This window comes from Bos taurus, chromosome 15 (genome assembly GCF_002263795.3).
Source record: "Bos taurus isolate L1 Dominette 01449 registration number 42190680 breed Hereford chromosome 15, ARS-UCD2.0, whole genome shotgun sequence".
Taxonomy (NCBI): Eukaryota; Metazoa; Chordata; class Mammalia; order Artiodactyla; family Bovidae; genus Bos; species Bos taurus.
In genome coordinates, this window is record NC_037342.1 from 51,806,527 (window position 1) to 51,826,654 (window position 20,128).

General features: G+C 42.3%; 1 protein-coding gene and 1 non-coding gene across 5 annotated transcripts; both read left to right on the top strand.

Moving 5' to 3' along the window:
- The first annotated feature begins 2,160 nt into the window (after positions 1–2,160).
- Positions 2,161–2,233, top strand: TRNAG-CCC (transfer RNA glycine (anticodon CCC)). Its single transcript has one exon. It is a non-coding gene; the product is annotated as a tRNA-Gly (tRNA).
- A 13,515-nt stretch (positions 2,234–15,748) lies between these two features.
- On the top strand, positions 15,749–19,268 carry FOLR2 (folate receptor 2 (fetal)). Of its 4 annotated transcripts, none has more exons than XM_005216169.5 (5): positions 15,749–15,865; positions 17,020–17,193; positions 18,223–18,411; positions 18,524–18,659; positions 18,809–19,268. In XM_005216169.5, the coding sequence occupies exons 2-5, from the start codon at positions 17,044–17,046 to the stop codon at positions 19,093–19,095; spliced, it is 762 nt and encodes a 253-aa protein (XP_005216226.1). In that variant the 5' UTR covers positions 15,749–15,865; positions 17,020–17,043; the 3' UTR covers positions 19,096–19,268. The 4 variants fall into 4 exon arrangements, with proteins under 4 accessions (XP_005216226.1, XP_010810956.1, XP_024830880.1 ...); XM_010812654.4 differs by having other exon boundaries at positions 17,103–17,193; XM_024975112.2 differs by lacking the exon at positions 15,749–15,865 and adding an exon at positions 16,501–16,592 and having other exon boundaries at positions 17,103–17,193.
- The last annotated feature ends 860 nt before the right edge of the window (positions 19,269–20,128 follow it).

Consider the following 20,128-nt stretch of genomic DNA (forward strand, 5'->3'; position numbering starts at 1 on the left):
CAAGGAGCAAGTATCTTTGAATTTTATGTCTATAGTTACCATCTGCAGTGATTTTGGAGCCCCCCCACCCCAAATAAAGTTTGTCATTGTTTCCATTGTTTCCCCATCTATTTGCCATGAAGTGATGGGACCAGATGCCATGATCTTTGTTTTCTGAATGTTGAGTTTTAAGCTTACTTTTTCACTCTCCTCTTTCCCTTTCATCAAGAGGCTCTTTAGTTCTTCTTCACTTTCTGCCATAAGGGTGGTATCATCTGGATATCTGAAGTTATTGATTTCTCCCAGAAATCTTAATTCCAGCTTGTGCTTCATCCAGCCCAGCATTTCTCATGATGTATTCTGCATATAAGTTAAATAAGCAGGGTGACAATATACAGCTTTGACGTAGTCCTTTCCCGATTTGGAACCAGTCTGTTGTTCCATCTCCACTTCTAACTGTTGCTTCTTGACCTGCATACAGATTTCTCAGGAGGCAGGTAAAGTGGTCTGATATTCCCATCTCTTTCAGAATTTTCCACAGTTTGTTGTGATCCACACAGTCAAAGGCTTTGGCAGAGTCAATAAAGCCGAAGTAGATGTTTTTCTGGAACTCTCTTGCTTTTTCGATGATCCAGTGGATGTTGGCAATTTGATCTTTGGTTCCTCTGCCTTTTCTAAAACCAGCTTGAACATCTGGAAGTTCACAGTTCATGTATTGCTGAAGCCTGGCTTGGAGAATTTTGAGCATTACTTTACTAGCGTGTGAGATGAGTGCAATTGTGCGGTAGTTTAAGCATTCTTTGGCATTGCCTTTCTTTGGGATTGGAATGAAAACTGACCTTTTCCAGTCCTGTGCCCACTGCTGAGTTTTCCAAATTTGCTGGCATATTGAGTGCAGCACTTTTACAGCATCATCTGTTAGGATTTGAAATAGCTCAACTGGAATTCCATCACCTCCATCACCTCCACTAGCTCTGTTCATAGTGATGCTTACTAAGGCCCACTTGATTTCACATTCCAGGATGTCTGGCTCTAGGTGAGTGATCACACCATTGTGGTTATCTGGGTCATGAAGATCTTTTTTGTATAGTTCTTCCGTGTATTCTTGCCCCCTCTTCTTAATATCTTCTGCTTCTGTTAGGTCCATACCATTTCTGTCCTTTATCGAGCTCATCTTTGCATGAAATGTTCCCTTGGTATCTCTAATTTTCTTGAAGAGATCTCTAGTCTTTCCCATTCTATTGTTTTCCTCTATTTCTTTGCACTGATCACTGAGGAAGGCTTTCTTATCTCTCCTTGCTATTCTTTGGAACTCTGCATTCAAATGGGTGTATCTTTCCTTTTCTCCTTTGCCTTTTGCTTCTCTTCTTTTCTCAGCTATTTGTAAGGCCTCCTCAGACAATCATTTTGCCTTTTTGCATTTTGTCTTCTTGGGGATGGTCTTGATCACGGCCTCCTGTACAATGTCACAAACCTCCGTCCATAGTTCATCAGGCACTCTGTCTATCAGATCTAATCCCTTGAATCTATTTGTCACTTCCACTGTATAGTCATAAGGGATTTGATTTAGATCATACCTGAATGATCTAGTGGTTTTCCCTATTTTCTTCAATTTTAGTCTGAATTTTGCAATAAGGAGTTCATGATCTGAGCCACAGTCAGTTCCCGATCTTGTTTTTTCTGACTATATTCTCCATCTTTGGCTGCAAAGAATATAATCAATCTGGTTTCGGTATTGACCATCTGGTGATGTCCGTGTGTAGAGAGTCTTCTCCTGTGTTGTTGGAAGAGGGTGTTTGCTATGACCAGTGTGTTCTCTTGGCAAAAGTCTGTTAGCCTCTGACCTTCTTTGTTTTGTACTCCAAGGCCAAATTTGCCTGTTACCCCAGCTATCTCTTGACTGCCTACTTTTGCATTCCAGTCCCCTATAATGAAAAGGACACCTTTTTTTGGTGTTAGTTCTAGAAGGTCTTGTAGGTCTTCATAGAGCAGTTCAACTTCAGCTTCTTCAGCATTCCTGGTCAGGGCATAGACTTGGATTACTATGATACTGAATGGTTTGCCTTCGAAACAAATGATTCTGTTGTTTAAAATTAAAATTACAATGTAAAATTAAAATTATAATGAGGTACCATTTCATACCCACGAGAATAGTTACAATAAATAAGACAGGCAGTAACTTCCCTGGTGGTCCAGTGGTTAAGACTCTATGCTCCCAATGCAGAGGGCCCAGGTTCGATCCCTGGTCAGGGAACTAGATTCCATAGCTAAAAGGTCATATGCTGAAACTAAAGATCCCACAGGCTGCAACAAAGATCCTGTGGGCCACAGCTAAGACCCAGTGCAGTCAAATAAATAAATACTTAGGGGAAAAAAAAGACAGGCAATGACAAATGTTCACCAACATGAAGGGAAACTAGAACCAGCCTGTATTGCTAATGGGAATGTGAAATAGTACAGTCCTTTGGAAAACAGTGTGGTAGTTTCTCAAAAAGTTAAGCAAAACCCATTGATTCTTCTTCAAAGCAACTACTCAAGAGAAATGAAAAAACAAATCCACAAATGTGGATGTTCATAGCACCATTATTCATAAAAGCCCCAAACTGAAAATAACTTCAATGTCCATGAACTAGTGAATAGACAGACAAAATGTGTTGTAGCCATACAACAAAATGCTATTTAGCAATAAAACGTAATGAACTATTAGTACACGCTACATTATGGGTGAACCTTAAAAACCTTATGCTAGGTGGAAGTCCATTAGTTCCAGAAAAGACAAACTTAGAGAGACAGAAAGTAGACTAGTGGTAGCCTGGGGCTGGATTTTAGGAACAGGGATTAACTATAAATGGGCATAAGGAGGGATGAAAATGTTCTAAAGCTCATTTATGGTGAGGTTGCACCACTCTGGAAAATCACTGTAAGCATTAAATGTGTAAATTTTATGATATGCAAAATGAATAAATACATGGATGAATAAATGAATGATTGCCTATAGAATACACTCCCTTGCAATGGCAGTATATAAGGAATTTTACATATTTCTGAATTTCTGTTTAGTGTATTCATGAGGGGATATACTCTAAGGAATTTAGTGACTGGCACCATAAAAATCTATCATCTGAGCCAAACTCTATTCCATCATGAACTTTGAGAGATTTGTTGGGCCAACGTGGCAATAAAGGAGGGAGTCAATTCTTGGAATAGTTGTAGACGATACCAATGTGGATGCTTAGGATAGTGGCCCATTGACCAAGAATTTTTTTTAGGGAGAATGTTTATTGTGGTTGGCACAAGTATGGTCTACTAAATTGAGGGTTAGAGACCACAGCCAGGAGAATGAAAAAGGGCTGTATCATATGACTAATCAAAAAAAGAACATGAAGCACATTACCAAAAATACCAACACAATGACCACAATCATACAGCCTTCATCAACTTCCCTAATTCTTTAAAAATGTTTTCTGATTACCTGTTTGTGTCTTGAATCTGTCTCCATAGAAGTCTCCTTCTTTGGGGCTAGAATTTTTCTGGAGATTGCAAGTTCCAAGGCTCTGACAGGTTAAATCATCCAAGCGTTAGTTTATGGTGGTGACATCAGATTCATGAGTCTATTTTCCAGTCAGTCAATTATGGTAGGATCTTTAGAAAAACAAGAGGAGAGAAGAGAAACCATTGTTAGCAGGAACCAAGATTTGGTCAATCTATTAATTTCTAGTATCAGAATAAAAGAGAGAAGAATTTTCACTGGGGTGTAATTTCAGGTTGGTGCAAAAATAATTGCATTTTTTTGCATTGGAAATGATGTTAGACAAAAAACAAATTTGAGCAATTTTTTAATTCAAGTTCAAAATGGGTCATAAAGCAGCAGAGAGAACTTGCAACATCAACAACACATTTGGCCCAGGAATGGCTAATGAACATACAGTGTAGTGGTGGTTCAAGAAGTTTTGCAAAGGAGATGAGAGCTTCGAAGATGAGGAGTGTAGTCGCTGGCCACCGGAAGTTGACGACAACAGAGAGCATCATCAAAGTTGATCCTCTCACAACTACATGAGAAGTTGCTGAAGAACTCAACATCGACCATTCTACAGTCATCTGGCATTTGAAGCAAATTGGAAAGATGAAAAAGCTCAATAAGTGGGTGCCTCATGAGCCAACTGCAAATCAAAAAATCATTGTTTTGAAGTGTCCTCTTCTCTTATTCTATGCAACAACAATGAACCATTTCTCAACTGGATTGTGACATGCGAAGCAAAGTGGATTTTATATGACAACCAGTGATGCCCAGCTCAGTGCTGGAGTGAGAAGCTCCAAACATGGTTCCTGTGTGGTGGTCTGCTGCCTGTCTGATCCACTACAGTTTCCTGAATCCTGGCAAAATCATGACATCTGAGAAGTATGCTCAGCAAATTGATGAGAGGCGCTGAAAACTGCAGCATCTGCAGCCTGCATTGTTCAACAGAGAGGACCCAATTCTACTCCAGGACATTGCCCAGCCACACATCACACAACCATGCTTCAAAAGTTGAACAAACTGGGCTATGAAGTTTTGCCTCATCCGCCATATTCATCTGACCTCCTGCCGACCAACAACCCCTTCTTCAAGCATCTTGACAACTTTTGCAGGGAAAATGTGTCCACAACCAGCAGCAGGTGGAAAATGCTTTCTAGGAGTTCTTTGAATCCTGAAGCACAAATTTTATGCTACAGGAATAAACAAGCTCATTTCTCACTGGCAAAAATATGTTGATTGTGATTGCTCCTATTTTGATTAATAAAGGTGTGTTTAGGCGTAGTTATAATGATTTAAACTGCAATTTCTTTTGCACCAACAGAACATGAACCTACCGCTGACTGCTGTATTCCACAAGGTCTCAGTTGATGGCTGTTTTGAGGAGAACATATTATTAGAACCTGGAGAGGGAGAAGTGGACAAGGAGAGTCTGTCTTCTCAGCCAATTTAACCAGCCTGTTTTTTATAATTCCATTTGTCCTTTCTATTTGCCTCAGCTCTGTAAATGATGCACAGTGGGTGTATTTAGAAATCTTGAGGACCTTACAGCCCATTTTGTAAGTTGTACATGAAAATTACTATCAATAATAGAAGGTCATCTTAAAGAATAAAATCATCCTGGAAATAGATTTGTTGACAATCATCATGCAAACCCTTACTTATGAAAATGAGTGTGCTTTTTACTCATCTGGGAAAGTCCGCAATCACTAAACATTCAGAGTCATAATCCATTACCTTGTATAAAAATCCTCTAGAAAGGATGAGTTCTTTTCTTTGCTCTAACATCTTTCTCTACAACATGAACACGATGTACAGGGAAGCTCTCATAATACTGATAAGCTGGATTTTAAAACATGGAGCATACCAATTATACCTATTTTTAGCATCCTTCCTTGTCTCCCTTGTCTCCTTCTTTACTTATGAGTGCTGTGCCAAGAGGGAGCAAATTTTTTATGTATTCTAGCAGCTGTCTGGTAAGTTCCAAGATGATTTTGGTATAAAATACGTCTTGATAGGTTTATTATTCTGAATTTAGGACATGATCTTGGAGAAGGGAAACAAACAAAAAAGTGTTGTCAGGAAATAGCCTCACTCTTGGCTATATTATTAATATGACAGCTATATTTTGTAACAACCTGTCTCTAAGAGTTTAACTTCTCTAAAAATGAGGGATCCTCCTGTTTTATGTTATATCATGACCTAAGAGCATGATGCAAGTTAGTACAAAGCCCTCAAAATTAACATGTTTTTTGAAAAGTGAAAGTTCAAATTCAGGGACTTCCCTGGTGGTCCAGTGGTTAAGAATCCACCTTCCAATAAAGTGGACCTGGTTCGAGCCCTGGTTGTGGAACCAAGATTTCACATGCAGTGGGGCAACTAAATCGCATTCTGGAACTACTGAGCCCATGTGCTCTAGAGCCCACGCACCGCAACTAAGACTAACACAGCCAAATAAATATAATAAATATAATAAATATATATATATATATATTTTTTAAGTAAGTTTAAGTTTAGGTTGGTAAGGACGTAACTTTGCTATACATGCAAAACATATAGGAAAAACTAACTTATTATTCATTTTAACAGTAGACTGTGTACTCAAAGACCATTTTACTTACAAGTGACCAATATTATTTAAAGCTTTATGCTTCTTTAAATAGAAGGAATCTGAAGAAGAACTTCTGGAATGACAGTCAGAACATCTGAAAATCCACTCCTCCATACAAGCAGTAACACTGGAAAAACTTGTCAAATCCAACTTTTCCAGAACTCTGGAAGTTAACCAAAGCTTTCAAAAATCTAAGGAGAATTTATTCAAGAAAAATTGCTGAATATCACTAGAACAGTGAACTTTGTGGCATTTTTATTTGCTTTTTCCGATCCTCCTCTCCACAACACCACAGTAGTATCCAAAATCGGCAGTCTCACAACTCCTGCTGCTGCTGCTGCTAAGTCGCTTCAGTCGTGTCCAACTCTGTGCGACCCCATAGATGGCAGCCCACCAGGCTCCCCCGTCCCTGGGATTCTCCTGGCAAGAACACTGGAGTGGGTTGCCATTTCCTTCTCCAATCTCACAACTCCAGTAATAACTACAAAAACCAGTGACCTAGCAGCCACTAGAGGGGGCAGAGTGGGTGTGAAATTCCCCAAAAAGCTCTGTTCCAAGAGAACTGTCACTGCTTGATCTGTCTGGAAGCTCTGTGAAGAGCCCCATTCACAGGGCTTGTCTGACTCAGAGCCCACTCAGTGAGAAACCCCGTCCCCAGGTGTTTGTCTAAACAAGCAACAGCTAATTATTTGACATCCCAGCTTCCTACCAGTTGTGGCAAACAAGAGGTATGATAAAAAAAAAAAAAAAAAAACTTAAAAGTAATATTAGGGAATGAGAAGCCAAGAGAGAGCTTTGAAAAGCTCTGACATCTACTTGGGAATCCTAAAATTTATGTGCATTTGCAGAACTGTGAGTATGTCCAGGAAATACCGGAGAAGGCACCAGTCCCTTAACTCTGGTGACCTTGAGGCCTTGCTCACGCAGGTAGTGACGAATAAGGCAGAGTAAACTGCTAGAGCATTTGAAGCTTGCCTGAACCAGAATACAGAGTCCCTTAGCAAAGAGTAGGAGACATTGCTTCAAGGCATTTAAGGAAAGCTCTGTCCAATCATTGGCTGACAACTGAGCTAACCAGGCAGAAACTTCACTGACTACCATGTACCAGAACAGACTTTTTAGAAGTAGTCCATGAAAATCAATAAACAAATAAACAGCACAAACAGCAAGCTCTGGTTGAAAAGATACGATTTCTGAAGTTTTCCCATATATTATTTAAAATATCCATTTTTCAGCAAAAAATGTTAGACATATAAAGAAATAGGAAAGCATGGCCCAAGCAAAGAGAAAAAAGTAGTCAATAAAAACTGTCCCTGAGGAAGCCCAGATGTTGGACTTATTAGACAAAGATAAGGTATTAAGATATAATACCTTTAAATCAGGTATTATAAATAAGAACTAGAGGAAATTGGGTCTAAGGAAGTCAAGGAAAATATGAAAATGACATCTCACCAAATACAGAATATCCATGAGATATAAATTATTTAAAAAGGAAGTAGAAAATTCTGGAGCAGAACAGTACAATAACTGAAATTAAAAATTTACTAGAACTTCCTCAACTTGATAAAGAATATCTACAAAAGGTCCTAGAGCTAACATCATATGTCATAGTGAGAAACTTGAGGCTTTCCCAAGAAGGATGTCTCTTCTCACCACTCCTTTTCAACAGGATACTGGGAGTTCTAACCAACGCTTAGGATGAGAAAAGAAAAAGCTATACAAGTTGGGGAGGGAGAAATAAGTGTCTTTGTTAGTAGATGACATGTTCGCCTATGTAGAAAATCTGCAAGAACTGACCAAAAAACTCCTGGAACTAATAAGTGATTATAACAAAGTTGGAGGACATAAGGTCAATAAGCAAAAGTCAATCTAGCCTTCCCACATACTAGCAATGAACAGTTCAGGTCCGACTCTTTTCGACCCCATAGACTATACAGTCCATGGGATTCTCCAGGTCAGAATACTGGAGTGGGTAGCCTTTCCCACTGGCTGATCTTCCCACTGGAAGATCTCCAGGGGATCTTCCCAACCCAGGGATTGAACCCAGGTCTCCCACAGTACAAGTAGATTCTTTACCAGCTGAGCCATGAAGGAAGCCCAATGAACAGTTAGAACTCAAAATTTTAAAAAATATATATATATTATGTTATGGGACTTCCCTAGTGGTCCAGTGGTTAAGAATCTGCCTGCCAGGGGACACAAGTTCGATCCCTGTTCTGGAAAGATCCCACAGGCCACAGAGCGACTAAGCCCTGGCACTACAGCTATTGAAACCCTCAGGCCTATAGCACGTGCTCGGAAACAAAAGATATCACCGCACTGAGAAGCCTGCACGTGGCAACTAAAAAGTAGCTCCTGCTCCTCACAACTAGAGAAAGCCCACAGGCAGCAATGAAAACATAACACAGCCAAAAATAAAATAAATAAATAAAAATTTTAAAAGATCAAAACTTATTGGATACAGCTAAAGCATTGTTTAGAGGGAAATCTAGAGCTATAAAAGCCTATATTAAAAAAAAGATTTAAAATCAGTAACCTAACCTATTACCTTAAAAAAATAAAAACAGACTAAATAAAACAAAATAAACTCAAAGCTATCAAAATGAAAAAAATAATGAGTAAAGCAAAAATAAATGGAACAGAGGATAGAAAGACAACAGGGAAAATGAAGAAAATCAAAAGTTGGTTCTCTGAAAAAGTCAACAAAATTGATACATCTTTAGCTACATTGATTTCAAGAAAAAAAGAGAGAAGAATCAAATTATTAATATCAGGAATAGAAGAAGGGATATTACTATTATTCCCACAGAAATAAAAAGCATTGTAACAATATTATAAACAACTGTAAGTCAATAGATAACATAGCACAAATGAAATGGACAAATTCCTAGAAAAGCACAAACTATCAAAGATGACACACAAATAAGTAAAATATTTAAAGTGAAGTCCCTCAGTCGTGTCCGACTCTTTGTGACCCCATGGACTGCAGCCCACCAGGCTCCTCTGTCCATGGGATTCTCCAGGCAAGAATACTGGAGTGGGTTGCCATTTTCTTCTCCAAGGGATCTTCCTGACCCAGGGATTGAACCCAGGTCTCCCGCATTGCGGGCAGACACTTTAACCTCTGAGCCACCAGGGAAGCTAGTAAAGGGGTTTTGCTGGTGGCTCAGACAGTAAAGAATCTGCCTGCAATGCAGGAGACCTGGGTTCAATCCCTGGGCCGGAAAGATCCCCTGGAGGAGGAAATGGCAACCCATTCCAGTATTCTTGCCTGGAGAATCCCATGGACAGAGGAGCCTGTCAGGCTATGGTTCATGTGGTCGAAAAGAGTTGGACACAACTGAAGTGACTTACGGAGAAGGCAATGGCAACCCCACTCCAGCACTGTTGCCTGGAAAATCCCATGGATGGAGGAGCCTGGTAGGCTGCAGTCCATGGGGTTGCACAGAGTTGGACATGACTGAAGTGACTTAGCAGCAGCAGCAGCAGAAGTGACTTAGCAAGCATAAAAAGTAAAGAGATTGAATTAGTTTTTTTTTTAATCAATTAGTTAATTAATTTTGACCATGCCTTGGCATGTGGGATTTTAGTATCTGGATCAGAACCTGCACCCCCTGCAGTGGAAGCTCAGAATCTTAACCACTGGACCACCAGGAAAGTCCCTGAATTAGTAATTTTAAAACTTCCTTAAAGAAAAGTTCAGGCCCAGATGGCCTCAGTGATGCATTCTACCAAATGTTTGAAGGATAATGAATACCAATCCTTCACAAATTCTTTAAAAAAAAAAAGGAAAGAACACCCCCCAACTCATAAAATTAAACAATATCAAGAAAAAAACCTACAGACCAACATCTTTTATGAATAAAGATGTAAATCTCAACAAAACATCAGAGAATTCAGCAGCATATAGAAAAGGATTATACACCAATACCAACTGGGAGAATTTAAAGAATGTAACTTGGTTTAGCATCTCAAAATCAATTGATTTAACACACCATATTACTAGGATAAAATACCAACCACATGATCATCTCAGTGGATGCAGGAACATCATTTGACAAAATCCTTTAATTAAAAAAAACAAAATAAAACACTGAACCAACTAGGAATAGAAGGGATTTTCCCCAATGTGATAAAGGACTTCTATGAAAAACCCACAGCTAACATCCTGTTCTAAGCCAAAAGGCTTTATCCCTCAGATCAGCAATAAGACAATTATAACTCTCATCTTGTCTATTCAATGCTGTATAAAGGTTGTAGCCAGGGCTATTAGTGAAGAAAAAGAAGTAAGAAACACATGAATTGGAAAGCAAGAAGTAACACTATTTTTATTCACAGATAACATGACATTCTGTATAGAAAATCCTAAGGAACCCTCAAACACATGATTATTAACAAGTGAGTTCAGCAAATTTGAGGAGACTCACACTTCCTGATTTCAAAACTTACTACAAACAATAATCAGACAAAGCAGGAGTAGCAGAAGATAGATAGGATAGAACCTAGAGCCCAGATTTTTGACAACAGTGCCAAGACAATGCAATAGGAGAAAGAATAATCTTTTCAAGAGATGGTGCTGGGGCACAACTCAATATTCACATGCAGAAAAATTAGGTTGAAACCTTATTTTACACCACACACAAATTAACTCAAAAATGGATCAAAGACCTAAACATAAGAGCTATAAGAGAACTTAGGGGAAGAGCTTCAATAATTTCTTAGATATAGCAAAAGTAACAACAACAAAAAAAGATAAATTGAGTTACATCAAAATTTAAAACTTCTGTGCAGCAAAAGACAAAAGAATAAAAGGGCAACATACAGAATACAGAATCAGAACATATGTCTGATAAGTTAACCCAGAATATATATTGAGAATTCCTATAATTTAACAACAAAAGACATGTAAACTGATTAAAAAACGGGCAAATAACACAAATAGACGTTTCTCCAAAGAAGATATACAAATGACCAACAAGCATATGAAAAAATGTTCCACATTACTAATCATTAGAGAAATGCAAATTACAACCACAGTTACATATCACCTCATACCCACTAGGGTGGCTACTGTTAAAGAAACAAACAAACCAACAGAAGATATTAATACGTTTTGGCCAGAATGTGGAGAAATTGAAATTCTTGTACACTGTTGGTGGAAATATAAAATTGTGCATCCATTTTAGAAAACAGTATGATAGTTCCTCAAAATTAAAAATAGAGGGACTTCCCTAGTGATCCAGTGGCTAAAACGCCAAGCTCCCAATGCACAGGGCCTGGGTTTGACCCCTGATCAGGGAACTATATCTCACGTGTCACAACTAAAAGTTTGCAGGCTGACACTAAAAGACCCTGCATGCTATAATTTAAAAAATTAAAAATAGAATTACCATACAATCCAGCTATTCCACTTCTGGTTATATATCCAAAAGAATCGAAAGCAGTGTCCCAAAGAGATAATTGTATACCTGTGTTCACAGTAGCATTCTTCAGGATACATTCCTGGTGGTCTAGTGTTGGACTCTGCACGTCCAACACAGAGGGTGCCATTCAATCCCTGGTAGGGAAACTATGATCCCATATGCCACATGGCGTGGCCAAAAAAAAAACAAACAATGTCATGGTAGCATTCTTCACAATAGCCAAAATGTGGAAGCAGTTCAAATGTCCAAGGATGGATGAATGGATAAAATATTATCCATTGTAGTATACATACAATGGAATATTATTCAGCTATAAAAAGGAATGAAATTCTGACATGTGGATGAACCCTAGGACATTAGGCTAAGTGAAATCAGACAGACACAAAAGGACAAATAATGTGTGATCCCAATTATATGAGGGAAAATCACTGCAGATGGTGACTGCAGCCATGAAATTCAAAGATGCTTGCTCCTTGGAAGAAAAGCTATGATAAACCTAGAGAACATATTAAAAAGCAGAGACATTATTTGCCGACAAAGGTCCATCTAGTCCAGTAGTCATGTATGGATGTGATGCTAAGTCACTTCAGTCATGTCCGACTCTGTGCAACCCCGTAGACGGCAGCCCACCAGGCTCCCCCATCCCTGGGATTCTCCAGGCAAGAACACTAGAGTGGGTTGCCATTTCCTTCTCCAATGCATGAAAGTGAAAAGTAAAAGTGAAGTCGCTCAGTCATATCTGACTGTTAGAGACCCGTGGACTGCAGCCTACCAGGCTCCTCTGTCCATGGGATTTTCCAGGCGAGAGTACTGGAGTGGGTTGCCATTGCCTTCTCCAATGGATGTGAGAGTTGGACTACAAAGAAAGCTGAGTGCTGAAGAATTGATGCTTTTGAGCTGTGGTGTTGGAGAAGACTCTTGAGAGTCCCTTGGACAGCAAGGAGATTCAACCAGTCCATCCTAAAGGAAATCAATCCTGAATACTCATTGGAAGGACCGATGCTGAGGCTGAAGCTCCAAAACTTTGGCCACCTGATGTGAAGAGCTGACTCATTGGAAAAGACCCTGATGCTGGGAAAGATTGAAGGCGGAGGAGAAGGGGGTGACAGAGGGCAAGGTGGTTGGATGGCATCACCGACTCAGTGGACATGAGTATGAGCAAGCTCCGGGTGATGATGGACAGGGAAGGCTTGCGTGCTGCAGTCCATGGAGTTGCAAGGAGTTGGACACGACTGAGCGACTGAACAACAACAACAAAAAGAGTAGCCAAATTCATAGACATAAAAAATTGAATGGCCATTGCCAGCGACTGGGGAGAAGAGGTAATGGGGGACTGCTGATATAATGGAAATAGAGTTTCTGTTTTACAGAATAAAAATGGCCTAGAGATGTGTTGCACAACAATATGAATATACTTAACACCACTGAACCATAAGCTTAAAATAGGACAGTAAATTTTCAGTAGTCTATATTTTACCACATTTGTTTAAAAGGCTACAAAATTGCTTAATTATGTTTACAGATATGGAAGATGGTGAGGTATTATCATTTATCAGATTCGAGACAATTTTTCTCTGTGACCCTTGACTGCTATACCTCAACTTCTAGCTGGTTCATCTGGCTGCTCATAAATTAACCTGATTTCTGCCATTCAAGCCTTCTCAAGCAACCTAAATGTCCATCAACAGATGAATGGATAAAGAAGATGTGGTGTGTATACATATGTTTTTACACACACATATACACACACAGGGGCTTCCCTGATAACTCGGTCAGTAAATAATCTGCCGGCAGTGCAGGAGACCCAGGTTTGATCCCTGGGTTGGGAAGATCCCCTGGAGAAGGAAATGGCAACCCACTCCAGTATCCTTACCTGGAAAATCCCATGGACAGAGAAGCCTGGTGGGCTGCAGTCCATGGGCGCAGAGTCAGGCATGACTGAGCAACACTGAGGAACTGATGCACACACAATAAAATATTACTCAGCCATAAAAAGAATGAAATATTGCTATTTGAAGCATATGAATGGATGTACAGATTGTCATACTAAGTAAAATAAGTCAGGTAAAAAAAGACAAATATTATATGATATCACTTATATATGGAATCTAAAAAAAATACATTACTGTGTGGTGTGGCTAAAATAATAATAATACAAATGAACTTATTTACAAAATAGAAACAGAGTCACAGACATAGAAAACAAACTTATGCTTACCAAATGGGAAAGGGGATAGAGAAGAACAAATTAGGAGTATGGGACTAACAGCTGCACACTTGTAATAACCTACAATGGAAAATAATCTTGTAATAACCTACAATGGAAAAGAATATGAAGATGTATACCTGAAGCTAATACAATATTATAAATCAACTATAGTTAAATTGGGCTTCCCTGGTGGCTCAGACAGTAAAGAATCTGCCTCCAGTTCAGGAGACCTGGGTTTGATCCCCAGGTCAGGAAGATCCCCTGGAGAAGGGCATGGCAACCCACTCCAGTAGTATTCATGCCTGGAGAATTCCATGGACAGAGGAGCCTGGTGGGCTACAGTCCACTGGGTCGCAAAGAGTTGGATACAACTGAGTGACATCACACACACACACATAGTTAAATTGAAAAAAAAAATTTTTTTTTAAGCCTACTCAGTATATGACAGACTTTTCTACATATAATTCTTAACAGTTTTTTTGTGAGCAAACTGAAGCTGAGAAAGGTTCGGTAATATTTCCTATAGCTGTGGGAGAGATGGAGCTATCACCGGGTTCCATCCTGGCTGCAAAGCCTGGGTTCTTCCTCACTAGGTCCCATTCCCCTCAAGTCAGCACTTGGGGTCAAAAATTCAGATCCCCTCTTGGAGATGAGCAACTTATCTAGACTTTTTAACATTTAAGTTTAATTTTTATTTATTTTGGCTGTGCTGGGTCTTCATCACTGCTCAGACTCCTCTCTAGTTGTGGAGAGCGGGGGCTCCTCTCTAGTTGCGCTGCATAGGCTTCTCATTGTGGTGGCTTCTTTTGTTGAGGGGCACAGGCCCTAGGGTGCATGGGTCTCAGGAATTTCGGTTCCCAAGTTCTAGAGGGCAGACTTCAGTAGCTGTGGTGCCCGGGCTTAGTTGCTCTGAGGCACATGGGATCTTCCTGGATCAGGGATTGAAGTCATGTCTCCTGCATTGGCAGGTGGATTCTTTACCACTGAGCCACCAGGGAAGCCCACTCTAGATTTTTTTTTTTTAAACTTTACATAATTGTATTAGTTTTGCCAAATATCAAAATGAATCCACCACAGGTATACATGTGTTCCCCATCCTGAACCCTCTTCCCTCCTCCCTCCCCATACCATCCCTCTGGGTCGTCCCAGTGCACTAGCCCCAAGCATCCAGTATCGTGCATCGAACCTGGACTGGCATCTCGTTTCATACATGATATTTTACATGTTTCAATGCCATTCTCCCAAATCTTCCCACCCTCTCCCTCTCCCACAGAGTCCATAAGACTGTTCTATACATCAGTGTCTCTTTTGCTGTCTAGTACACAGGGTTACTGTTACCATCTTTCTGAATTCCATATATATGCGTTAGTATACTGTATTGATGTTTTTCTTTCTGGCTTACTTCACTCTGTATAATAGGCTCCAGTTTCATCCACCTCATTAGAACTGATTCAAATGTATTCTTTTTAATGGCTGAGTAATACTCCATTGTGTATATGTACCATAGCTTTCTTATCCATTCATCTGCTGATGGACATCTAGGTTGCTTCCATGTCCTGGCTATTATAAACAGTGCTTCGATGAACATTGGGGTACACGTGTCTCTTTCCCTTCTGGTTTCCTCAGTGTGTATGCCCAGCAGTGGGATTGCTGGATCATAAGGCAGTTCTATTTCCAGTTTTTTAAGGAATCTCCACACTGTTCTCCATAGTGGCTGTACTAGTTTGCATTCCCACCAGCAGTGTAAGAGGGTTCCCTTTTCTCCACACCCTCTCCAGCATTTATTATTTGTAGACTTTTGGATCGCAGCCATTCTGACTGGTGTGAAATCCACTCTAGATTTTGATGAATGTTGAATGTGTGGACCCTGGAATGACTAAATTAACAAATAGAGAGATGAGTGTAAACATGAATGGCTCACTTGACAGACTAAAGGAAACTTGGAGAGGGTGGGATCCAAAGAGAAGGAAGAGCAGGAGAAGCTGAAAGAGGAAATTGTATCTATACTTACCAGAGCTCTTAGTCAGTCTATCCTGCGCTGAGGACAGAGACCACAGAGCTGCTGCCAGCCTGGAGAAAGGCCAATCCAGTCAGAGCTGCGTGTGACCCTCGTAGCAAAGGAGGCTCAGGTAAGTTGCCCCAAGGAGGGAAGTGCGACGGGCACTCAGGAGAGTTGGCAGGTTGGCACACAGGGCAGGGACACATCTCTCTTTAGAAAGAGCACTCTGGCTCCTGTGGGGAAGGTGACTTAAAGGGGAAGAAATTGGAGGAGGGAAGACCTTACTCCAAACACAGAGCCAACGGGAGTGAATTCCAGAAAGAATTTTTGGAAAGTCCCTTGCCAGGGCTTGGGGATCAACAACATGGGGGATGGTGAGAGAGAGGGAGGTCTCCATTATCAATTCTTAGGTCCCTCGGTGACAGTCTAAAGGAACAGATCTGTTATGCAGGAGGTGGGTGAGGGGGTGGAAGGTGAGGGTCAGTCATGAACAGAGTAGGGGGCTGTCGCTTTTGCTGGGTGTCTCCCATGACTTTAAGTTCTTGTCCTGTTAGCAACTCCAATGTGGGGGACTTTTATGCTGTCCCTTGTCTTAGGATCCTGCATTTGTTCTTTGAAGGATAAAGGCAGGGATCTGGTTAATTTGTCCAGAAGTCGCTGAGGAGACCAGAGTCATGATGGAAGGAAATGATTTTCAGAAAATAGGGAAGGAAAAAGTCTGAGAAAGCAAAGCTGTTTAAAAACAACCCCCATCGTCATTTCTGTATTATTTAACCATCACCATCCTGTTTGGTACCTCCCTTGATCCTCATGCTGAACCGGAGAACTCAGCAGAGCTGGGTCACTGCCATGCCAGGGTAACAGGGTTTCTAAGCTGGCATGGAAACCAGGGTGATCAAGGGTGTGAAGGCAGAGCACTTGCTGGACACAGGATGAGGCTGTGTCCTCTTCTGGAGAGTGGAGCATGGACCTGAATTATTTAGTTATTTTTCTTGGGTCACTCCAGAGAGAAGGTAGGGGCACAAGGAGTCTCCTCCAACTTGGGAAGATTCCCCCAGGGAATCTAATCCCAGATCCCCTTTTGAGCTCCCCAAGCTTACAGTGAGGGAGCCGGTGCCCTTGCCAATCTTCTCTACTCCAGCCTCAAGGAGCCTCAGGACCCCAACACTGAAGGAACAGGATCTGACCCCATCCTTCACCGTGGAGTTGGGGAGACTGGGGCAGGAGGCAAAGCGGGGACCCTGCGAGGGGCTCTCTCCCTTCAGACTTTGGTCTCCTCCACAGCTGACTCTGCAGGAAAGGAAAGACATGCCCTGGAAACTGACACCACTTCTGCTTTTTCTGGGTTGGATGACCTCTGTGTGCAGTGCCCGGACCCGGACAGACCTGCTCAACGTCTGCATGGATGCCAAGCACCACAAGGCAGAACCCGGCCCTGAGGACAAGCTGCACAACCAAGTGAGGATGGAGTGTGGCTCTGGGTTGGGAGGGGGCTTGTTCAGACAAGGAAGAGGAAGTCAGGGTGGTGGGGGAGGGGTTGAGGGGTCAAGCCCTTCCATTATACACTCACATCCTGAGTTACCATTGTGGGAGAAGATGAAGGCAGGATGGGGTGCAGTTGATGTAATTTCAGAGGTGGCCTGCTCAGAATAGGATCCCATGTTGGCAACAACGTGGAATAAACACTTACTGAGCGCCTCCCAGGTGTCATGTGTGTTCTGTGCATGGTTTCGTATTCCCAGAGGTCCCACGATATGGGTAGATGATGTTCTCCTCCACCTGATACAAAGGAGGACACTGAGGCCCAGAGAAGCACGTGGACACCCAGAGGATTTGGACAGGACTTGCCCCTGTGATGGGGTGGGGGTAGGATTGAGGTGGGCACTCCCAGGGGTTTAAAAGGTGAGAGATGTCAACATATATTACTGCATGCTGTGATGCAGCACACCTTTCCTCCTCTGCTCGAAAAGCCACCTTCCAATGAGGCTTAATACAACCACCCTCTTTCAAATTTCAACAATCATTCCATATTTCTATTCCCTGCTGTTATTTTATCCATATAATTGATCAGATCCTGATTTTTTTCTCTTTTAGCTTCTTACTGTCTCCCTTGACCAGAACATATATTTCTGCCTGTTTTGTTCTCTTCTGTATTCCCAGTATCTCGAACAGTAACTTGCATAAAATAAGTACTCAGTAATTATTTTTTAGGGAATAAATAAATTACTTTGTATGAAGTGTCAAGCACTGTATAAATGATAGCTATTGTCTTCCCAAGACAGGGCTTCTCCCAGGCTCTCACTGCCCCCATCAGTCTTGTAACTGTGTCTGCCCCAAGACAGGAGTTTCTGGAGGCCAAGGACAGAAGGGTCCTAATAGTGAACATTCTTAGGACAACCTGCCTGAGACAGGAGAACAAGAAGAGCCAAATGGGAAGAGGCTGGAGGTGGCAGAGGAGGCAATTAGTCTCATGTCTTCCCGACCCAGTGCACCCCCTGGAAGAAGAACGCCTGCTGCTCTGCCAGAGTCAGCCAGGAGCTGCACAAGGACACCTCCTCCTTGTATAACTTTACCTGGGACCACTGTGGCAAGATGGAACCCGCCTGCCAGCGCCACTTCATTCAGGACAACTGTTTGTACGAGTGCTCACCCAATCTGGGGCCCTGGATCCAGGAGGTACTGGGGTCTCCCTCCTTTCACCCCAGCAGGCTGCCCCCAACTCAGTCACAGCTGTTCCTACCAACATCCTTGGCTGACTGAGCCTCCCTGCCCCTACCTTCTCCCCCAGGTGAACCAGAAGTGGCGCAAAGAACGGTTCCTGAACGTGCCCCTGTGCAAAGAGGACTGTCAGAGCTGGTGGGAAGACTGCCGCACCTCCTACACCTGCAAGAGCAACTGGCACAGAGGCTGGGACTGGACCTCAGGTGAGGGCTGGGGGGCGGGGAGATGGAGGTGTGGGGTGGAGAATGGGGGTCTGAGGATTTGGGGTTGAGCAAGGATTCCTAGGGGTGGCCAGAGTTAAGCTTTAGGCCTAGGGACAGAATGTATGTGCCCACCCTCTCTCCCCCTGCAGGATCTAATAAGTGTCCAACTGGGACCATCTGCCGCACATTTGAGGCCTACTTCCCCACACCTGCAGCCCTGTGTGAGGGTCTCTGGAGTCACTCCTACAAGCTCAGCAATTACAGCCGGGGCAGTGGCCGCTGCATCCAGATGTGGTTCGACCCTGCCCTGGGCAACCCCAATGAGGAGGTGGCGAGATTCTATGCCTTGGCCTTGACTGCTGAGGCCTGGCCCCAGGGTATTAGACCTCTCTTGCTCTGCCTGGCCCTGATGCTGTCACTCTGGCTCCATGACTGAGTCCAGCCTGTCCCCAGGTTTGATGACCAGGCTGGGCTCAGTTCAGCTCCCACAAATGAGGGAGCTGTCAGCATGCTTCCATTCATCATCCATCCCTTTGTCATCCAGTTCCTGCTCCAGGATGGGGCTTGGGGTTTCTCTGACAGCCACTTCTAATAAATAGACCCAACACATCTGAGTCTGATGAATTATTTTGGTTCTGAGTTTGTGTGTGGTAGAGGGCAGATTCCACAGTTTTTGGATTCCTTCAGATTAGAGAAACAAAACATGAGCTTGTTCTGCTACTCACTATGTGAAAATGAATCAGTTGCTTAACTTTTCTTAAACCAGTTTCCTTCTCAATAAAGTGAAGATAATAATCCTTCCTTCTCTCATAGTTGTGAAATGTTGCCTAGAAAGCATGTGTGCCCAGTGCCTGCACATTATTAGTCCTCAGGGATCCTGTGGCCCTTGTAGCCCCAAATGAGACAGCCAAGTCCAGGACTTCATTATTTATATTGGGTCCCAGAGGAAGCCCTTTTCCCCAGGCTCTGTGCTCCCTTGTGCTGATATGGGAAAACTGGGGATTGGAGTCCAGGGAAAGCTGGGGGTGTGTGTGTGTGTGTGTGTAAACAAATTCACCCATCATACTGACTGAAGGGGCAGAGTTGGGGCTTGGCACCTCAGAGAAGAAGGCAGTTTGTGAGGTTCCTGCAGAGCAAACACTGCAGATTCTAGCCCTAGTTCAGCTCTGCTGAGTCCTGGAAGAGGGGCGGAAACTCTTAGGGCTTCTCAGAGGCGGGAACTATCCCCGACACCTTTGTCCCCTCCAGGATTGGTAGGTACCTTTGTCCCCTCCAGGACTAGTAGGTGTGCCTCTCCTGGAGGATTGCTCTGTCGTTACACAGCCCCCAGGAATTGGGCCTCAGTTTATCTCAGGGTCTCCGGCTTCCCCTTGGAGGAAGCCTTTGTCTCCACATCCCAACCACAGTTATCTTCAGAGAGGCGCAGGTACCTGAATGAGAACTCCAGGCAGGTGGTGTCCTCAACTTGA